Source organism: Heterocephalus glaber, unplaced genomic scaffold (assembly GCF_053883595.1).
Source record: "Heterocephalus glaber isolate CG9 unplaced genomic scaffold, H.glaber_assembly_v1.0 deba00001442, whole genome shotgun sequence".
Taxonomy (NCBI): domain Eukaryota; kingdom Metazoa; phylum Chordata; class Mammalia; order Rodentia; family Bathyergidae; genus Heterocephalus; species Heterocephalus glaber.
The window spans coordinates 37362462-37382248 of NW_028258296.1; the positions used below are offsets into that span (position 1 = coordinate 37362462).

The 19787-nt window shown below is 33.0% G+C and overlaps 1 protein-coding gene across 1 annotated transcript in view; it reads right to left on the bottom strand.

Annotated features, from left to right (window-relative positions):
• The window catches only part of Olfm3 (olfactomedin 3), a 192991-nt gene extending 173523 nt beyond the window's left edge, over positions 1-19468 (bottom strand). Inside the window, exon 1 of the mRNA XM_004869144.4 lies at positions 18907-19468. Within this exon, the coding sequence (XP_004869201.1) occupies positions 18907-18975 (69 nt within the window). The 5' untranslated portion in view covers positions 18976-19468. The remainder of the gene's footprint in view (positions 1-18906) is intronic.
• Positions 19469-19787: the final 319 nt, after the last annotated feature.

A 19787-nucleotide genomic window follows, 5' to 3' on the forward strand; every position in this document is an offset into this window, starting at 1 on the left:
GTGCTTGCGAGGCAGGAGTTGGAACCAGTGAGCTAAATTCCTGGCCCTGCTTATTATGTTTTTTAATTTAAATATTATTATGTTCTTGATTTGTTCACACAGATAAACTCTTTTCTATTTAGAAGAGTTTGGGTAGTTTCTCTGTTCTTTTTCCATCCTTAAACTATTTAGCACCACATTTTAAAACCCAAGAACGTGAAGCATTATGATGAGGGGCCAGGAACTGCTAGAAGGTTTACGAAAAAAACATTTTACTTTATCCTCTTCTAACAACATATACTGGGACTCATGTAATATCAGATAAGACAAACTGGATAAGTAATCTCAGCTATACATTGGTATGTCAGTTAAGAAATAGGAAAAATAGCACAAATAGTATTTTTGAACACTTGTTTACTGAACAGTAAGTTACTATTTGCTTAGCAATTACTAAATATCAGTGAGTGCAATACTTCAAAATGTCATTTCGCCTTCATGAACTCCCAAAAGGAGTGTATTGTTTTCTTTATATTACTGAGAACTGTGCAATTTGGAGAGAAATAACATTCATTAAGTTAGACAAATTATTTGTTGTAATTTCAAACAAGAAATGTTATCTATTATAACTTCCTATCATTTGGACCAGATAATAACTGTGACAGAGGTTAAAGATGATGTTTTCTTTGCATAAAAGAAAAAACATGAAGCAAGAAAAGATGGATATGTGCTTTCTTAGTATAAAACAAAAGTTTCACAATGAAATTAAATCACATTGGAAAATAATTTTAAATAATCTATGTTTAATCAAAATCACTTCATATAATTTATAATCACTTACCTTTTCCAGACTTTAATTAGTTTTGATTGTTGAAGTTTTGCTTTCTAGTAATTGCCAGATCAAATTCTTACTGTTTCACAATAAACATACATTTGTATGCACAAATAACCATACTTTTTAGTTTTTCCTTTTCCAAATTCTTACTTCAACATTGTATTACATTATATTCTCCTTTACTCTGTCAGACTGTCATGCGATAGAAAGAGAAATGAGACAAATGTTATATACATCTTTTTCTCTTTCTTTAGTCACATAAAGGTAAATTTAACACTTTTTCTTTTATTTGTTGGATAATTAGAAAATAATCATATAATAGGTTAAGAAGCATATCTTAACCATGTCTCCTTAGGCATATGCTAGAGCAGAAATAAGTTGCTAGATATAATGAACCTCAAATTTATTTCCATCAGTATAATACATTGAAATTAAGTGCTATTTTAGCTCACAAGATTTATGAAGAAAAGCAAAAATGAGCCTGATTCCTATATATGTGTTTGGCGGTGCTGAAACAATAAGTTCTCATCATGGGCTAATTGCTCTTCAGATCTGGAAGACCCTATACCAATCACCTGCAGAACTTTCTTGCACTGCTTTAAAAATATTCTAAGGGAATTTCCTGGATTGGATTTTGACTCATATGGTTAAAATATATACCCTTACCTGATGTCAGATCTTTTTCTGTTTCCTAGTTGTGTTAGATTCATTCCCAAGACCCAATGGATTTTTCTTCCTTTGAGTATGATCTAGGGTAAATCTGGTCCAGAGTGAGGGGAAAAGGAGCCATATATCTTCCCACTTTCTACTAAAATGTGTGTTGGGTCCCCTCCAACTGGTTTATGGGTTTGTATATTTCTGACGTGAGGAGAGAGTTGAGCTGGCTACATGTTTTCATAAGATCAATGAAAAAATATTTAGCACCTGTGGAAAACTCAGACTTGTTATACAATGTATATGAAAGTTTTAATATCGATTTATCACAGATGGCAACATGTGAGAAACTCAGTCAGTTATTAGTGACATTCCCTGTCTACTCACTTATTAAGAATTTCTTTCAATTTTTAAATTATATTGAAATTTTGTCCTCCCATGAGTACACAGCTGATTCTAAAGGAGTCAAGTCCTGAGCCTACCTATAGAAAAGCTATCTGTAATCTTTGCTTCAAATTGCAGTTTTCAGAACATTATTCTTTACTTCTCTCTAACAATGACCATCCTCACTGTCAGCTGATGAACATGATGTTTATTTCACTGAAAAAGTGAACACAATGAAAAGAGAACTTCTGTGTGCTCTCATTTTCTTAACCAGATTTCCACTGTCATTACTCTTCTACTATACTCCCTTTCTCTTTCTTAACAGCCAAACTCCTTAACAGCTTTGTTTGTTTGTTTTGCTTAAATTCTTTTATTGGTACATTTTAGGTATACGATATGTTTACATTTATCATTGGGTGCTTGTACCTGTACATGATGTATCTTGGTTCTTATTTTTTCCCCATTCCCTGTGCTCCCTTCACCCACTCTACCCTTCCCTATTTACAAAGACTTTGTTTCCATTTTTTTCCTTTTCTCATAATTTTTCCTTTCCCTTCTTTTCTTTCCCCTTCCCCTCCCTCTTGCCCTACTCCTTTGGACCTTTTCTTCCTATTTCAAATTATCAATTATTCATTTTAATCATTTTAATCCTTATTTACACTTTCAGTTTCTCACACCAGAGAAACTATTTGGTATTTACACATGTGTGTCCTATTAATTCACCTGAGTATGGCCTCAATATGTATCCATGTAGCTCTAAATGTCTCCAGTTTCTCCTTTACAGCTGACCAGTTACTCCTCTTTGATACTTCATTGAATCCATTAGCATAAGGATTTTGCCAACATCATTCTACTGAAATCATTCTACATTCTATTGTTTACAAATGTCAACAATAGTTCCAATTTCAATAGATACTGAACAATTTTTGATTTTCATATTATTTGACCCATATAGAGGGCATGATAAGTTTAAGAAACCATTCTCCTCAAGAGAATGATTTATAGTGTGAGGAGACAATATGTTCTCCTAGTTTTCTTCATAAATACATAATCCTTATTTCCCATAGCAGGTTTCTCCTCAGCTTTTTTTACTTCTAAATATCTGAGGCTTGGTGTTTGAATTTCTTGTCCTGGTAATCTTACCTAGTTTTGTGGGCATAAATAGTACCTATATATTCATGACTTCCATAAAGACTTTTCTCTTGAACTACAAATAGCAATTGCCTATTTTATAATTCCAGTTGGATGTCTAAGAGACATTTTTAATTTACATGTCTGTAATGAAATTCCTTACCTTCTTTACCAATATTTCCCATCTCAAGAAACATATTTTCTTCCTGTCGCTCAAGACAGAAAACTAGAGAACTTCCATGACTACTCTTTGCCAATTTCCAATTCATTACCAAATTGTGTTAGATTCCATCAACATTAACCAAATTATTTCATACTGCCTCATCTCTCTACTTTCTTAACCTACCATCAAAATTAAATTCTATATACAGCAACTAATATAGTCCTTTAGGAAAAAAAAGTCATATGTCACATTTGTATCTTATCATATTAAGGATCTATAAAATTACCTACAGCCATTAGCCTGATCTGGCTTCCACCTAAATAACTAATCTAATTGTGCTAATCTTCTCTTTCAGTTCTGTTTGAATTAACACAAGCCTTATTGACTTTTCTCAAAGGTGCCACATATGCTTTTGCTCAATTGAATTAACATTTAAAAATTTTCTTTCCTGGAACTGTCTTCTTCTGGATAACTACATGACATTCCCTCACCTTCAGCATGCCACTCTCTCTGTCTTCATTTTCTTCCATATAATTACTATTTCACATATGTTTTGCTCATTTCTTTGCAATTTTTACAAAGGCAAAGCTTCGTGTCTTATGTGCCACTGCTATATGCTTAGTTCCTGAATAGTGCCAGACACATGCACATATTCTTAAAAAATTGAAAAATACTGACCCTAATTCCCTACTGACACAGTTCTGTAATTGGTCATTGGTGTCAAACTTTTATAGCAGGATTATCCTTTCATTTTGTTATTTTGCCTAAAACATGATAACTTTTTTATGTGATTCAAATGCATTAGTTTGAATTTTAACATAGCAATGGATTTTTATTGTATTTTTTAATGAATAGAAGAATTAAGTAAAGAAGGAAGTAAAGAAAGAAAAAGGTAAAAAATAAGAACAGCAAAAGATAGAAATTTCTCTTAGTCCAACATGAATAAACTTTGAATCCTGAAAAAACATTAGTCAATAAAATCTGAAGTCAACATGCAGTGTGATTAAAATTTCAGTGATGTCAAATTGAATGCCAATTTAACCAAGCTGGAATCATCTCATGAAAATATCAGAATACAAAATATCCTTTATTAGAGGGAAACTACCTCAATAACAGATTTGTTACAAAGGAATTTTTAATACTTTTAATAAATGAGTAATATAATAACTTTTATATATGGTAGTAAAGAAACAAATTCTTAGTTACAACTCTATTGAGGGCCTAATCAGCTTGATTTGGACAAGGTAGGGATAAGCAAACTTAAAGGAACCATAGAATATCTTGAAGATACATACTTTCTGTTTGGATGATTAAAATTGGTAGATGTTTAAACCTGGAGCTTGCTATCTATCTATCTATCTATCTATCTATCTATCTATCTATCTAGATAGATAGCTATCTAGATAGCTATATAGATCTATATAGATGTATCTATATAGATAGATCTATAGAGATCTATAGAGTATTGACTATGTACACTGAATATATATCTTGAATATATATTGAATATTTATATATTCAGTACATAATACAGAGTTAGGTATATTTCATAGCCTTATAGATTTTCTTTTTATGTTAATATTACATTGACCTGACTGAACCATGAGGTACACAGGTATTTGGTCAAACATTATTCTAGGTGTTTGTGAGGGAGTTTTTAGATTAGAATGACGCTGAATTTTGTAGAACGGATAAAAAGCTTGCCCTCACTAATGTAGGTAGGCCTCATCCAATCTGTTGAAGGCCTTTGTAGAATATAAAGGCTAAGTGATAATTGTAACTTGACTGCTTTTGAGCTAGACCATCACTGTTCCCTGCCTACAAACTTGTCCTGAAAGATGACCTCTTCCTGGGGCTTTAATGGGCAGGATTTTAGACTAGAACCACACAGTTAGCTTTCCGCAGTCTCCAGATGGCTAGATGCAGATCTTGGGCCTAGCTAGCTTCCATAATTACATGACCCCACTCTTTACAATAAGTCTCTGTCTCTGCTCTGTCTTCTTCCATCTCTCTCATCTGTATACATAATGTTTGTTTCATGTCTTTATAGACCCTGATTAGTACACTTAACTTATGTTCTGCTTATTTGATTTAGCATTTTGTTGTTTGGATTAAGATGACTAATTCCCGAAATATTTTTAATTTGATATGAGTCATATCTTGTACATTTTGGATAATCATTTCTGTATCATTTTAAAGTCTCAATGATTCTTTTCTTTTCCATATGCATCAGTTTTTCCTGTTTCTTGCATTTTCCTTCTTTCTTACAACTGGAACTAATAAAACTCAAAGCATGTTAAGGAAAAAATGCTCTTCAACACTTCACATGCCATCTTACATGTCTGTGACTTCATACATGCTGTTGCCTTGTAGTAGAATGCATTTTCTTCCCTTCACTGTGCAGCTGATCTTTCCTTAAGTATCCCCTCCCTGGCAATGCTTTTACTTTTGACCCATTCTTCTGCAGATACTCACCTTCTATGCTATCTAGAATTGTGTCTTATACAGTACTAGAGTTGCTGATAAACTAGTTTCTCCAGTAAGAAGTATAAAGGTCTTTTTGAAAGTAGCAAGTATACTTTTCAATAAGTCTTGTATTTCCAACCCCTAGAATTGTGAGTTAGGAGTATTTTTTTAAACATGATTACAAAATGACTACCAGTGATCTACTGTATGACATGTGATCATTCAAAGCATTGAGAATCATCCATTTCTAAATGAATTAATTTTTCCCTTTACAAATTTTCATAAAGCTAATACAAATGGTTCATTATTAATTTAATAAAAGATTAAATGAGCAAGCTCAATAACATAAATTTTCTCAACTGCAGATTGAAGGAAAGATCCTGCTTGAACTTTGTGGATTGTCACTATGCAATCAACATATGTTTCTCTGTGTCTGTAATGTGTAAGATGGTGTATTCTCTGAACAAAATTATTTTTATCTGAAGATTTGCCAGTGACTTGAGTAAATAAAATTTTGACTGACAAAAAAAAAAGGAAGAGGTGTGGTAAATTGTAGAATTCAGCTATCTAGTTGTAAGAATTGATCACAAGAAGTTTGTTAACTAAGAAAATTAAGTTGTTTCTGGGAAATTCCACAAGTCTGTTTGTTAAAAGAATGCCAGACTTTGTAAAAGTCTCACGAGAGAAAAACAGGTTTTCCTAGTTTTCTTATTTACCATTGTCTGGGATCAGAGGACCACGACCCAATGACTCTACGGGTGGTAAAAGAGATACGACTCACTATGCACATCTCTGATGTTTGTGGTGGGCTGGTGGGCTTGATTTTGGCTGAAATCATCCTGCTTTCTTGATACTATCTGATAAGAAGAGGGCTGCGGTGTGCTCTTTGATGTGCGGGATTGGTGAACGGAAACAGGGGACTTGTGAATTCGCCTGTAGCTTTTATGAGTCACTTAAGGTCATTTGTCACCAGAGGTTAAAATCAGAAAGATGATGGCCAGAATAACTAATCTGCTTTCCTACATGTATAAAAGCCTTGCTTCTTTCCTTTGTGATGGTCGAATAGTGCCAGAGGAATTAAACTGCTATTGGTCCCCCAGGCTGTCTCCTTTTCTTTCTTTAAAAGTCGGTGCTTTCTGGGGTTCCAAGTCTCCCTCTAGAGAGACCACCAACAAAGATAGTCATCACTATATTCAACCATAGACCACCTATTTATTTGTATTTTTACAGCTAGAGAAGGTAGCTAACAAAACCAACATAACAAAATTCTCATCAAGGGCTTTTAAAAGTCACATAGTGGCAAATAAATGAAATAATTTAATATTTAGATTATAGGTGAGACTCTATGGGAAGACTTATCTAACAACAACAAAAAGACATCTATTCTATGTTGTAAGTGTTAGCTAGGGAAAATAAAAACCTATCATGTAATTCAATCAGTTTTAAGTATAATCTAATCAAAGTCTTCAAAAAACATTTTATGTTAGACTTCACTATAATTTCTCATCTACAATCTCTCTAATGTTAATATCCATTAGCAGAGGCTGAAACATTATTTGTCTGTTTACTTTTTCAACACATTATTTCTATAGTTTGGATCTGGGATGTCCCCACAATATGTGTGAAGGCTTGGGTCTTTTGAGCAATGGTGGAAATCTATAAAAGCCAGAACCTAGAGGGAGCTTTTTTGTCATTTGGAGTGTTCCTTTGAAAGGATCGGTACACTAGTCTCTTCCTCTCTTTTTCATGTTCCAGCCATGAGGTGAGCAGATATGCTCAACCACAAGCTTTCTGCTATGATGTACTGCCTTACCACAGGCCCAAGAACAGCAGGGCAAACCAATTATGGACTGCAACTTCCAGAACTCTGACCCCAAATAAGTGTATCCTTTTAATAAGTCAATTATCTCAGTTTTTTTCTTTTTTATAGTAATAGCTGACATGATTGTTAATATAGTTAGTAAATATCACTAAAACATAGATTTCCTGTTGTTGCTGTAACTAATTATCAAAAACTTAATGGTTTAAAACAGTACAAAGTAATTTTAGTAATGGCAGTCAATGACTAAAAAGAATCTTATGAGCTTCAAATCAAAGTGCCTGCAAAGCTGCACTCCTGAAGTCTATGGAAGAATTCATTTTCCTGCTTTCTAGCTTTCAACCCAACAAAGTCATCATTTTATTATTTGAAGGTCATTTATTTAGTCATATTTACAAATTCTTTTTAACTGTCAACAGTATCACATGCACAAGTTTTGCAGATTAGGATGAGAACACATTTGGAAGTATATAATTCTGTCTACCATACTCACTATATTTTTTTCTTATTATATTTAGCCAAAAGAAGAATCATAACGCAGTAAGAGCATATGTTAGCAAAAGGGGCAACACAACTTAAAAAAAATCTTTGTAAGAATTATGTTTGATCAAAACTGAATTCAATTCCTTTAATACTACTGTTCACCCTAATATTAGAATAATGTAGACTGAAGCTAAATAACCATTTGGAGTTTTTTCAGTGCAATATTCAACATTTCTTTTATATTTTCTTATAGCTGTAAAAGTCCTTTTGTTCTACTTTTTGTAGTATAAAGGTGATAGAAACACAATATCATTTACTCATTTATTTTTCAATTAAGTTAGAAAAAGTTAAAGAAAAGGAAGAATGTATAATAAATTTTAAAATACCATAATGCCTGAGATTACATGTACTTTGGTGTGTGTCAGTATACATGTACACTTGAATTGCACTGAATTTATCAATGACATTAATTCTTATTTTAACCAAATAAAAGAAGCCTAGTTTTTTTTTTGTTGTTTCATTTAAACAACTTGAGAGACTGTGACCAGAAGGAAGGAGAATGACAGGATGTTGAACTATATTTTGAGAGATCAATGTACCTCATTTTAGGATGACCTACCAAAACATAAAACAGCACTTGATGGTTCAACATGTTCATTTTGCTCTTGATAAAATGGAAGCCAGAAAACTTCACTGAGTTGCCCAAAGCCATAGATGTTTGCAGAGCTGATGTCAAGCTTGTTTTTCTCCAACTCCTTAGTACTGTGTCCTCACACTATGAGCTTTCCAATTTCCTGCTTTGTGTGTATGATGGTATCTGATTTGATGTGATTTCTCTCTTCTATTATCTTCATTTTATATGCAAAATTAATATTATTAAGGCTGAGTCTCTTGAGAGAGAATAAAAGGTGTCTTTTCCAATATGATTATGTATAAGTGGAAAAAATGCAATTTTTCTATTGCTTCTCTCTCTGCAAATTAACATGCAAATAAGGAAAGAAAAAGGAGCTTAACAAAGTTTTCTTGCTCTTTTTCTTCCATTTATTTGTACTGAGAAATATACTAAATATTAGTTGCAATATGAAGGCTTTTTTCCAAAAGTGAATGCTGACAATCATCATATTTGTGCTCTCTCTCTCTCTCCCTCTCTCTCTCTCTCTCTGCCTATGTCTGTGTGTGTGTGTGTGTGTGTGTGTGTGTGTGTGTGTGTGTGTGATGTGGTGGTGGTAGAGGGCAATGCATTTCATTTAAATGTTTAAATATCTGTGGTCAAAAATACAAATGCATCATCTTTAGGAGCTTCAAGTTATTCCTACTGTTTAAATAAATACCCCTACCCAACTACTCTTTCTCTTTTAACAATATTTGTGTTCACCTTTATGCCACACACAAACTAATTTATGATTTCATCATTTCTTAAAGTCTTATTTTATTTTTTCAGAAAATTATTTATTCTTTGAATCTTTCTTTGCTTTAAAAGACTGGGAAGTCATGATGCCTTGACAAGGAAGGGACTAAATTATTATATTCATTTCATTCACTCAATTCTTTACCTTCAAATATCTTCTTCTCAGTGTTGAGTAATTATATTACAATGGCAACCTCTTTGACATGAGCTTTATAGCTTTGTATACCTGCATATACATTTATAATTTTTATTCCTGCATCTTCTTTGAGTGCTGTAAGGTAGATGGCAATTGAATTAGAGCCGGTTTTTTTCTGCCTTTGTCTATCATTTAACCTATAAACATCAGACTATATCTGTATACAGTATAAACAATAAATATAATAAAACATCTGTAGCGAATGTCCGGAGCTAGATAATATTCCTGTTTGTTTTGAACTACAGCAGAATGCACTAAGTTTTAGTCAGTATTCCTCAAAACACATCAGGTGTAAGAATACTCACCAGGGGTACTAATTACCAATAAACAATTCACTGTGTGGTCATAGATAAAGATCATTTCCAGAAGTGATGGTATCTTTCCTAAGGCAATATTTCGCCAATGACATTTTGGTGCCAGTGGATCAACATTTCCAATACTGATTCTCTGTTTGAAGAAATCCTGGCATCTGGAATGGGTCCCTCTATTAATGCTATTTAAATCATCATGGAATAATGCTTCTTAATTATCTTCAGCCTAGCTGGAAAAATTAAAAGGATTGTCTATTCAATAATGCTTTCCCCTTGAGGTTATATCTAAAGAGCTGTTTATTTTTGATGATTAAACAATTTTATTGCTGATATTTCTTTTTAGAGTATTGTAACCTCTGAAGGTAAATATTAGGCACTTAAATTTCTGATAACATTTAGAAGTTATAATTTAGATAAATCTAAATCTGTTATATTTTTATTTTTAAACATTAAAATTATTTATATGATGGTGCTATGCTCACAGAGTAATGTACAAATATTGAGGTAATATTTTCTTTCATTCTATGTCAATGCTATAAGAATATAGAGTGGAAAAAGAAGAATATAGAGTGGGAGAATAATTTAATCATAACACTATGTTTTAGGTATTTTAAAGAACTATGTCCTAAAACAGAGATTAAAACATATAAGTAATATCCTTATTTACCAAATTAAGCTAAGGCATTACAAAAAAATAGAGGGGGAAAAACACTGTATAAATATTTAGAAAATGTTCACATTTTCCAGTCCATGTGATATAATAAACACTTTCTAATAAGAGGATATATTAATGGAGGAATAAGAGTCTATATTAACTTTACCACTGAGTCTCATGAAAGGTAGCAAGTATTTCATGGGAGTACTCAGCTTATTTCCTTTCAGAAAGTTACTAGAAGTCAAAACTAGCACTAATGATAGAGCGAGGCAGAAAATTAATACAAATTTAGAGAGATGTCATTTTTCAGCATTAGTCAAGACAAATTACCTGATAACAAAAGTTCTAAGCTCTTGAAACTAAGGCTCTTATAATCATTCTTACTTCCCTGCCCCTCATATCTTGTCTGATGGAAGAATAGATTAAAAACAGAAATTATATTATGTTTGTTTTAACCCAGGATTTAAGTTTTTTAGGTGTTCCTTGAACTATTTATTTTTCCTTTTTTCACTCAAAAAATAATTATTAAATATCTTTTCCTAAATTTCTTATTAAAGCCCTGCATTAGTGGCTGGATTGGAAAGGACAAGATAATGAACAAGACACAGAGCTTGCCCTAAGAATTTAGGGAGAGAGACAATACAATAAATATCTTACAATTTAGGAAGGAAGATACATTAAACAAAATATGATTCTTTTTTTTTTACTTAAGTTTTTAGTTTACCAAGAATAACTCATACTGGAGGACAGAGAATATCAGGGAAGGTATTATAGAATAAGGGATATTTGGGTTGCATCTTAAGATATATAAGATTTTAACATACGGGCAAAAAGGAAAGAGCTTTCCAGGAAGAGTAAAATTCTGAATACAAAAGCATCTGTGATTTTCCCTCTAAAGTTATTTTTATTCTTCTACAGGTTTGATATGAGAATAACAGAAGGCATAGCTCTGTGGTATAGTCTTTATAACACCTTCTTTTTAAAGCAGAAAAAAAAAGTAAGCATTCTTAGAAATGCTTTCAAAAATTATTGTAACAAAATTTCTGGTATTATATTAGTGTCATTAAAATTACATAGCACTACAGATGGAGTTGATCTTATGGTATTCCTATGTCTTGAATGTTCTCAAATAATTTACAACCTGTTTTTTTTGTTTGTTTGTTTGGTTGGTTGGTTTTTTTGAGACAGGGTCTCACTATGTAGTTCAGGTTGGTCCCAAACTCATAGTGATCCTCCTGCCTCAGCCTCCCAAGTGCTGGGATTACAGGTATACAACCTGTTATAGTAACAGGAATCAAGTAACCCTCATTATGGTGTAATATGCAAGTATTTTTGAACCAATAAATTATGTCCTGAAAATAGTAAATGTTAATGAGTGGGGTCTATCTGAGATATTGTATAATTACTTTCATATAACTTTTACCCTTTATCTACATGGGTAGAATTGGACTCAGGTGAATTTGATCTTAAATGAGCAGTAAAAGCGTAAATGTTATTACAGTGACTAACTGACAGTCAGAACCGTGTCGAGGACTTTTAGAACTCTATTCAGGAGAATCAGTAAGAAGATAGGTACAAGCAGAGCAACAGTAAAAGACAATTTAAAAAAGAATAAAAGCAGAGAAACATTTCTAAATCTGGTCCTTTCACCAGGACCGCCTGCTTAGAATATTTTGAGATTGAGTAACTTGAAAAACCCCCTTTCCTTACCTTTTTTCATTAAAATTATATTTGAATCTTTATGAGGATTTAAATTACTTTATCTTTCTTATACTTTTGCAGAAATACACATTCAAACACACACACAGACACACAATTAGATCATTGCTCAAAAGTGCACTTCTAGCGCTTGGTAGATTTCTTGTTTAAATATATCCATCTCCTCTATGGAGTTGCCTCCATGATCACTCTAAAACCCTTCTTGGTGTGGAAGGCTTTGACATTACAGAACTACTGATTGTGTCTCATATTTTTTCCCAAAAGATTTGTAAGAAGTACCTTGTTGGATATAAGTATGATGTATATTTTAAGAAAACAAGTTTAAATTAGAATTTTGACTAAAATTATGTCTTGGTTCTAAGAGTTATAGTTTACAAGGCAATCACTTTTTTGAAAGCTGAAAAGAGTAAACAGCAAGATCTAAGTAGCATGAAAGGCACTGGTTATTATTCTGAGTCCCTGATATATGGTACAGAAAGGCTTGACCTTTGGTTATAGTTTGACTGATCTAAATAGATTATTTGTATATAACTGTACTTGAAGTAAATTTCCTCATATATTAATATCATCAACAATTGTATAAATTCCATTGCTGTTATAGTAATTAATGATGAAGGAAACTGAGCTTCAGGTAGTTTAATTTACTGAGAAGTTGTACTGAGAGGATTTAAAGACAATTCTTGTGATTTCATGCCTAGCCCCTCTTTTTATATTATTTTGAAAATACAATTTTTAAATTTTAAAATTACATTTAAAAATTGTCAAAAATGTTAACTTCATAAAAACGACTTCAAGATTTTTAATTTATGAGTGGCTTTGACTGAACAGGCTGAGGGATAACTAGCATTAACTGAATTAAAATGGTCAAGTACCATCCTTGCCACATCATATTTTACATTTAAATCAGGATAATAAATGTTTAGATATATGTATATTTTTTCCTTTTTGGTTTTTTGAGACAGAGTCTTGCTCTGTAGCCCAGGCTGACCTTAAACTTGCTGCCATCCTTCTGCCTCAGCCTCCTGAATGCTGGCATTGTAGGCATGCACTGTCATATCCGGCCTTAAATATCTTTTGATGCTACTTTATTTAATGTCACCAGGAAATAATTTTATTCACATATACTCAAATGCACAGATAATCCCAATCATTCATGGCAACTTTGCCACATCTACCAAGGCAACAGTTTGCATTTGTATCTCTCCTTTTCTGTATGTGTCCTTTGGATTTGTACCTCTCCTATGGTCAATTAGATTTTGGTTTTGTAAAATTGTTTGTTTTTAATAAAATTATGGTCAATTAATACTTATTCAGATGTCACATATTATTTTCTAGACTGCAACTTTATCCAGTTCCACTTTTCTTTGTACATTTTCTTTGTATGAAAATTCAAGAATTTTTAATAATTTAGAAGCTAAAAAAATCTTTAGAAATGTGCTTACTTTGGAAGAGTGGATAACAGAATATGTAGGTCTCCGAAATAGCTCTCACATTTCTCCAGTATACTCAGCATACCCTTTTATATGGGAAATATGTTTTCACTTAATTTTTGTTAGAAATCTTTTCATTCAAAGACAAAATTATGACTGAACTAGGAAACATCAGCTTTCAGTGCTACTGAATTGATAAACGATCTTCTCAGGGAAGAAAGTTTGATAGACGAATACATAGAATCCTGATACCTGGGTTGTGTATGTGGATAGAGGGGAGCAAGGTGGTGTAGCAGGAAGTTGGAAAATGAAGGCTCTGAATGCCAAATACAGAAGTTAAAACTTTATGATATGGTGTTGAAGGTCCATCCTCAGTTCTTTTTTTTTTAATTTTTAAAATTAATTTTATTGGTAAATTTAAGGTATACTATATAATGACATTCATCATTGGAAATTTGCACCTTTACATAATCCACCTTGGTTCTTATTTTTCCCCCATTCCCCTGCCCTCCTTTCAACCCCTCCACCCCTCCCTATTTACCAAGCCTTTTTTTCCATTTTTCCTTTTTCTCACATTAATTCCATCCCTTCTTTCTTTACCCCACCCCTCCCACTTCCCCTTCCCCTTTGCCCCTTTTCTTCCTATTTCACATTATCTATTATACCTTTTAGTCCTTGTTTACACTTTTGGTTTCTCACGCTAGAGAAACTGTTCTTTTAAGGTTGATGAGCTTACAAAGTATACCAATGAAATATATATTTCTTTTGATAAATGATTATATACTACTAAACAGTCATTCTACAATTTAATAGTGTCCTCATTTTACAGGTAAAGGCCCTCAGATCACAGATTTCTAATGCCACCTAACAATCTATATCATCAGTAGTGAAGTGGGGACTGAAACGAGGGACTTGAATGCTGAGTCCTTTGTCAACAGAGTACTAGGCTTCACAGTGGTCAGTTGCAGAGATTCAGGGAATAAAAATCTTACAAGAAAAATGAAGGGGGCCAGCACCATGTTAACATTTTCAACTTGCCTAAAGAAAGTGTGAGGATATTTTATTTATTTTTTAAAAATTAATTTGGTTAAGGAAGGTGAGATAAAATGAAAACAGGAAGCTGCTTGCTCTATTGAACCATAAATGAGCTGCCTTGATCTTTTCAGCTTTTACTCTACCTGGGTTTCCTGTTCCATAGTCGCAGGTCCTTGCCAAATGCCATTGATCCACATTTTCTATTCTAATTTGGTTAATCTTTGTTGTGTAGAGCATGTCTCTAGCATACAGAAGATCCAGGAGAAGGTAAATTTCAAAGGTGGTTTTAAAAGCAAAGCATTAGCAGTCTCAATTTTTCTCTCTTGCTGTTTTGCTTTTTCTCACTTTCATTTAACAATTGCAAGGAAAAGAACTTTAACAAAATTTATGTACAAAGCTACCTCTATCAATTTAAGTCTTTTATTACTCTCTTTAATAATGCCAAAATCTGAAGACACTTAAGATCTATTACATCATGAAACATTAAACAATACAACTTTAAAAATTCTTTTAGTTCTTCTCATCATGTTTCTATGACTCTATAGCAATTTTCTTATTTAGGGCAAGAGTTCTAATTGGTTAGGTTGTTTTAACAAAAATAGATTGATGTTAGATATTATTGCTGAATCATTGCTACAATTTATATCTGTATTGTGAACAAGTATTGTGGTAATAAGTTTAATATAGTCCTAGGAGAAAAGATAGTACATGCCTCTTCCTCAATCTAAGTTCACTTCCTCTGTTAAGGCATTTTGTGACATTTTTATCACAAAACTATGACTGCTTTAAAGTCCAGTAGTTACTATGATATTTGGATATGCCCATGTCATCTCTTTTTAACTATTGCTCAAGTGTCTGGCTTCAGTGTACATGTTCTGCTCAGAACTTGCACAGTTATTTTACATCTTCCTATCCTCGAAGTTCAGCATTGCAGAGAAGAGAAATTCATGGGGATTTCTGTTTTGTTATAATGTTTCAATAATGGTCTGCTGAAAATTTTCTTGTAAAACAAAAAAAAACCCCAAATAACAAAAACAGTCCACTCTCCTACTATCACGTTCATGACTGAACTCAGTGCCTTTTGTTTAAAAGCACAGAGATGCCATCTAGCAGCCATCTCCAGGAATTTCCTGCCCAGAAACCATCCTTTTCTATTAAACTGATCAATAAGTGAATTACTACAAGATTTCAGGTTTTTTAAAATTTTACTTATCGAATAGTGATTTAGCATTTTGCCTATAATTCAGACCCTCTGTTACAAATGAAATTAATTGATTTTACTTGAAATGGCCAAAATGACATATACATGAGATTTTTTAAAGTAACTGGAAACTTGTTAATTAGACTTTAATTAAGAAAACATAATTAAAGTATTTTTTCTGAAAGAAAAATCAATAACTTGCCTATGTAAAAACACAAAGAATTAATTAGTGGCGAATTGCCTTTCTTTCCTGGAAAAATATTAATCTTGCCAAATTTTGATAAGTTAAGTGAGAGAAAGAAGTGGATGCTGAAGAAATGTTCATTCTGTAAACTTAGATGTTTGAATTTTTTAAATAGGAGAAAACTGATTTTCAAATAGCTTACCATCAGATGGCGATAACTAAGCACTTATAAAATGTCATGTAAGATCTGTAAACTTGTATTATGCAAAAAAATAGTAAATGTAAACATTATATGCCCTCCCATATAATTGAACTGGTACTGTTCTTAGTAAACTATTTTACTTTTAGTAAATTAAATACAATATGTATTCTGTAAAGTTTAGAATTTCAATATTTGATATATGTGGAATCCTATACCTTAAAAATACTTTTAAGAGCTCTCCTATTTTGTCTGACTGCATCCATATGTGACTATACTTATATTTACACTAAAGTGAAAAGTAGAGTAATATTTTTTAAATGTGTTTTTGAAATTTGATGATGGCATATAATAGTCCTAACATATTAGTATATATAAAATTAGGTGTTTAGAATTTATGTTCATTACCTGTCATCCTTTAAATTATTACTATGAACAAGAGTAATAATAAAAAGCTGAAGAAATATTTAGTTTATTACTTAAATGACAATTATTTTGAGAACACAATGCTGCTGTTTATACTTTTGGGGTGAGGTTACAAAATTGTTTGTAACCAAAAATTATTATGTAAAACTGCCAAAGAATCCACTACTCATCTTTTATAAAGCAATACTTTGTCCACATATTTAAAACTCTTGACATTAAAATTACTTGTTATCAAACTTTTAATATTCTGTATAATGTCAAATATAATATAGAAGAAAATATCACCTTTTGTTCTTTGCATACTGTACTGAGGTGTCTAGGAGCTGAGAAAGACAGTTTGAAAAATTAATGTATTCCTTTCCTTCCCTGGACTTCTCTTTTCAATTGTAGAAAATATTCACAGATCATTTGGATCAAATTATAAAGTTTTATACCATTGAATGTGCAGAAATTAATTATTCAAAACTACATAAGGTCATAGTAACTAAAATGGGCTGCCTTTGGGGGGACTTAATCTCCTTATTCAAATATATATATATATGTATATATATATATATATATGATTTCAGAAAGAATGAAATTCCAGCAATGAAAATATTTATGCATTAAACATATAGGACAAATCATACAAGCATTTGTTAATGAGGCTGTAAGATTCTGAATTTTTAAAAATTATAAAAAAAGTGAAATTTATCTATATTAACTCATCAATTTTGCTTCTTAGAAGTATTTAAAAAATTTTCCAAATGGCATAAATAATAAAATATGTTCAAAAGTTTTGGCCAATATCAAGGGAGAATGGCAGTGACGTGTCACTACAGGTGTAGAGGCAGAAAGAAAAAATTTTGAGATTTAAAACAAAATCAATATATTTATGCAGCTGTAAAATGCCTAAAACTATCCCTTAGTTTCTAATATATGCCAGAAAGATCATTAAAATTGGATTCACAATCTGTGTGAAGCTGTCACAGTGAAAATGTCATTGCAAGCATAGCTTTAAAATAAAATGTTTTAATTTTCATCAGATCTCTGTAAAGAAGAAAAGTGTAGATAAACAATTATGAGTGTATATGACATCATTTTAAGTGTTGCCTATATACTATGTTAGGCCTAGATATATCATGACCATATTAGATTGTATTGATTACATCTTACTTTTATTCAATTATGAAAGAAACTTAGTCTCTCCACACCTACACAGAAAATGCAGAGCTTTTAAAATAACTTTACAATAGTTCAAAAACAGTTTAAAACGTTTTCCTTAATAAAAGGACACCACTTTTCCAAGTATTGAATTTGTGTTGATCAGTTAAATGAGTAAAATAATAAATAAATTGTATCTCTTCTTACCAAATGCTTTATCTCTTACTCTAGATAATTATGATTTTCCTAGAATGCTGAAGCTCTGAAATTAACCACAATTCACCACCAAGACTTTTCTCATACATCACTGACAACATTTTCTGATATTTTCCTGCCTTTTCATCACAGGAGCTTGGCTTTCACTTTGCCAGTACTAGATAATTTTCAGAGTTCAAAAGCTATGAGACAACTTATTTTTCCTATCACTCTCCTTACTTTGATAGGGCTTTTCTTACTTCTTGTTTCTTAATGCTTATAATTAGAACTTCCTCAGTGTTCCCTAATTTTCTTAATAAAAGGAAAGAAGAAAACACAAGCCCCTTTCAGCAACGCCTCTCAGCCATGGCAGAGTCCAGCTCTGCCGCTCTGCCCTGTGTGTTACAAGCAGCATCCCAAATGTTTTGAACACAAACTGCAGCACGTCTGCGATGGGAGTATTATTGACCAGAATCAGCTGGAAAACGCTTTCTTGCTTTCAACAAAGAAACGGTTCACCATTGCCTAATATATGTTTATGGATTTCATTGTTTCAACCGCAAACTCCTTCTCATTATCAGTCCGACTTCAGAAGAGAACATTAAGCAGTTTGACATGGAAAAAGCTGAATTCCCCTGAGAGCCGCATCACCCGCTGCCCATACACATTATATTCGCTTGTGTTCCCTCCCCCCTCACAAGGACTCTACCTTGAGGAGCTATTCCTCCGGTAGTTCACCTTGTTATCTTCCGAGCAGTGGGGATGCACCAGGCACCGAAAGGTAGCTGAAAGAGCTGCCTCCCGCGCCGTTTTTGGCATATTTATTTGGATTTTAGTCTGTTTGTTATATATTCCACATTTATTTCAAACAAGAGTCAAAATATTGTCCGTACCTTGGAAGGGTCTAATCCAGCCAGCAAAGACAGCAGCAGGAGATTGAGAAGGTTGGACGTCGCCTGCATTCTGATCTGGGTTTTTGTCCCCTCTGTACTCTCTTTTATGTGGCCACTCCGTTCTCACTGCAGAGACCTTTCCCTTGTCAGTTGCACTTTCTGCCTGCCAGTCAGAGCAGAGTGGAGGCAGAGGCGGTGGCAGCAGCAGTAGCAGTAACAGCAGTAGAGGCAGCCGCTCTGGGGGGCGATCATTCCGCAGGCATTCTCAGAGCTGGGAGTCCGGGAGCTCCAAGAGGGAGGATTGGGCTGCAGTGGGCGCTGGCCGAGGTGCTGAAGCGCCTCCAGCCTGCTTGCCACAGTCTACCCTCTCCCCTGCTGCTACACAGCCAGCCCACCTCAAAAGTTTTGACCCAAGAAAAAGAAAAAGGGAGTAACTGCTGAGAGAGGTGTGGAGACCTGGACAACGGATATGACATCATTACAGCTTCTGGGGGGTTTAAGGGGATATTTTGCTGGGAAATTTGTTAACCAAACAAAGATTGACTCTTGCTCGTGCTCCATTTAAGCGTTAGCTAGCAACTTGAGCTGCGGAGAAAAAAGTAGAGTCAGCTAGATCCAGGATTATGAAACAATGTTGTACTGGAACCTTCTGCTGTCATTGACAGAGGACTTGATATTCTGTTTAGTGCTTTAAACAAACTTTACAATGCAGACTGCCAGAATGTATTTCTTATCCAAATAACACTTTTTATTAATGATTATAGAAGTGTATGATCATCCACAGATCAATCTTTTATGAATACTTTATTAAAATAGAAGTTTTGGTTAAGATATTGTGTATTTATCTATTTAGGTCTTTTGTCCAGGGGGAAACACTGTGC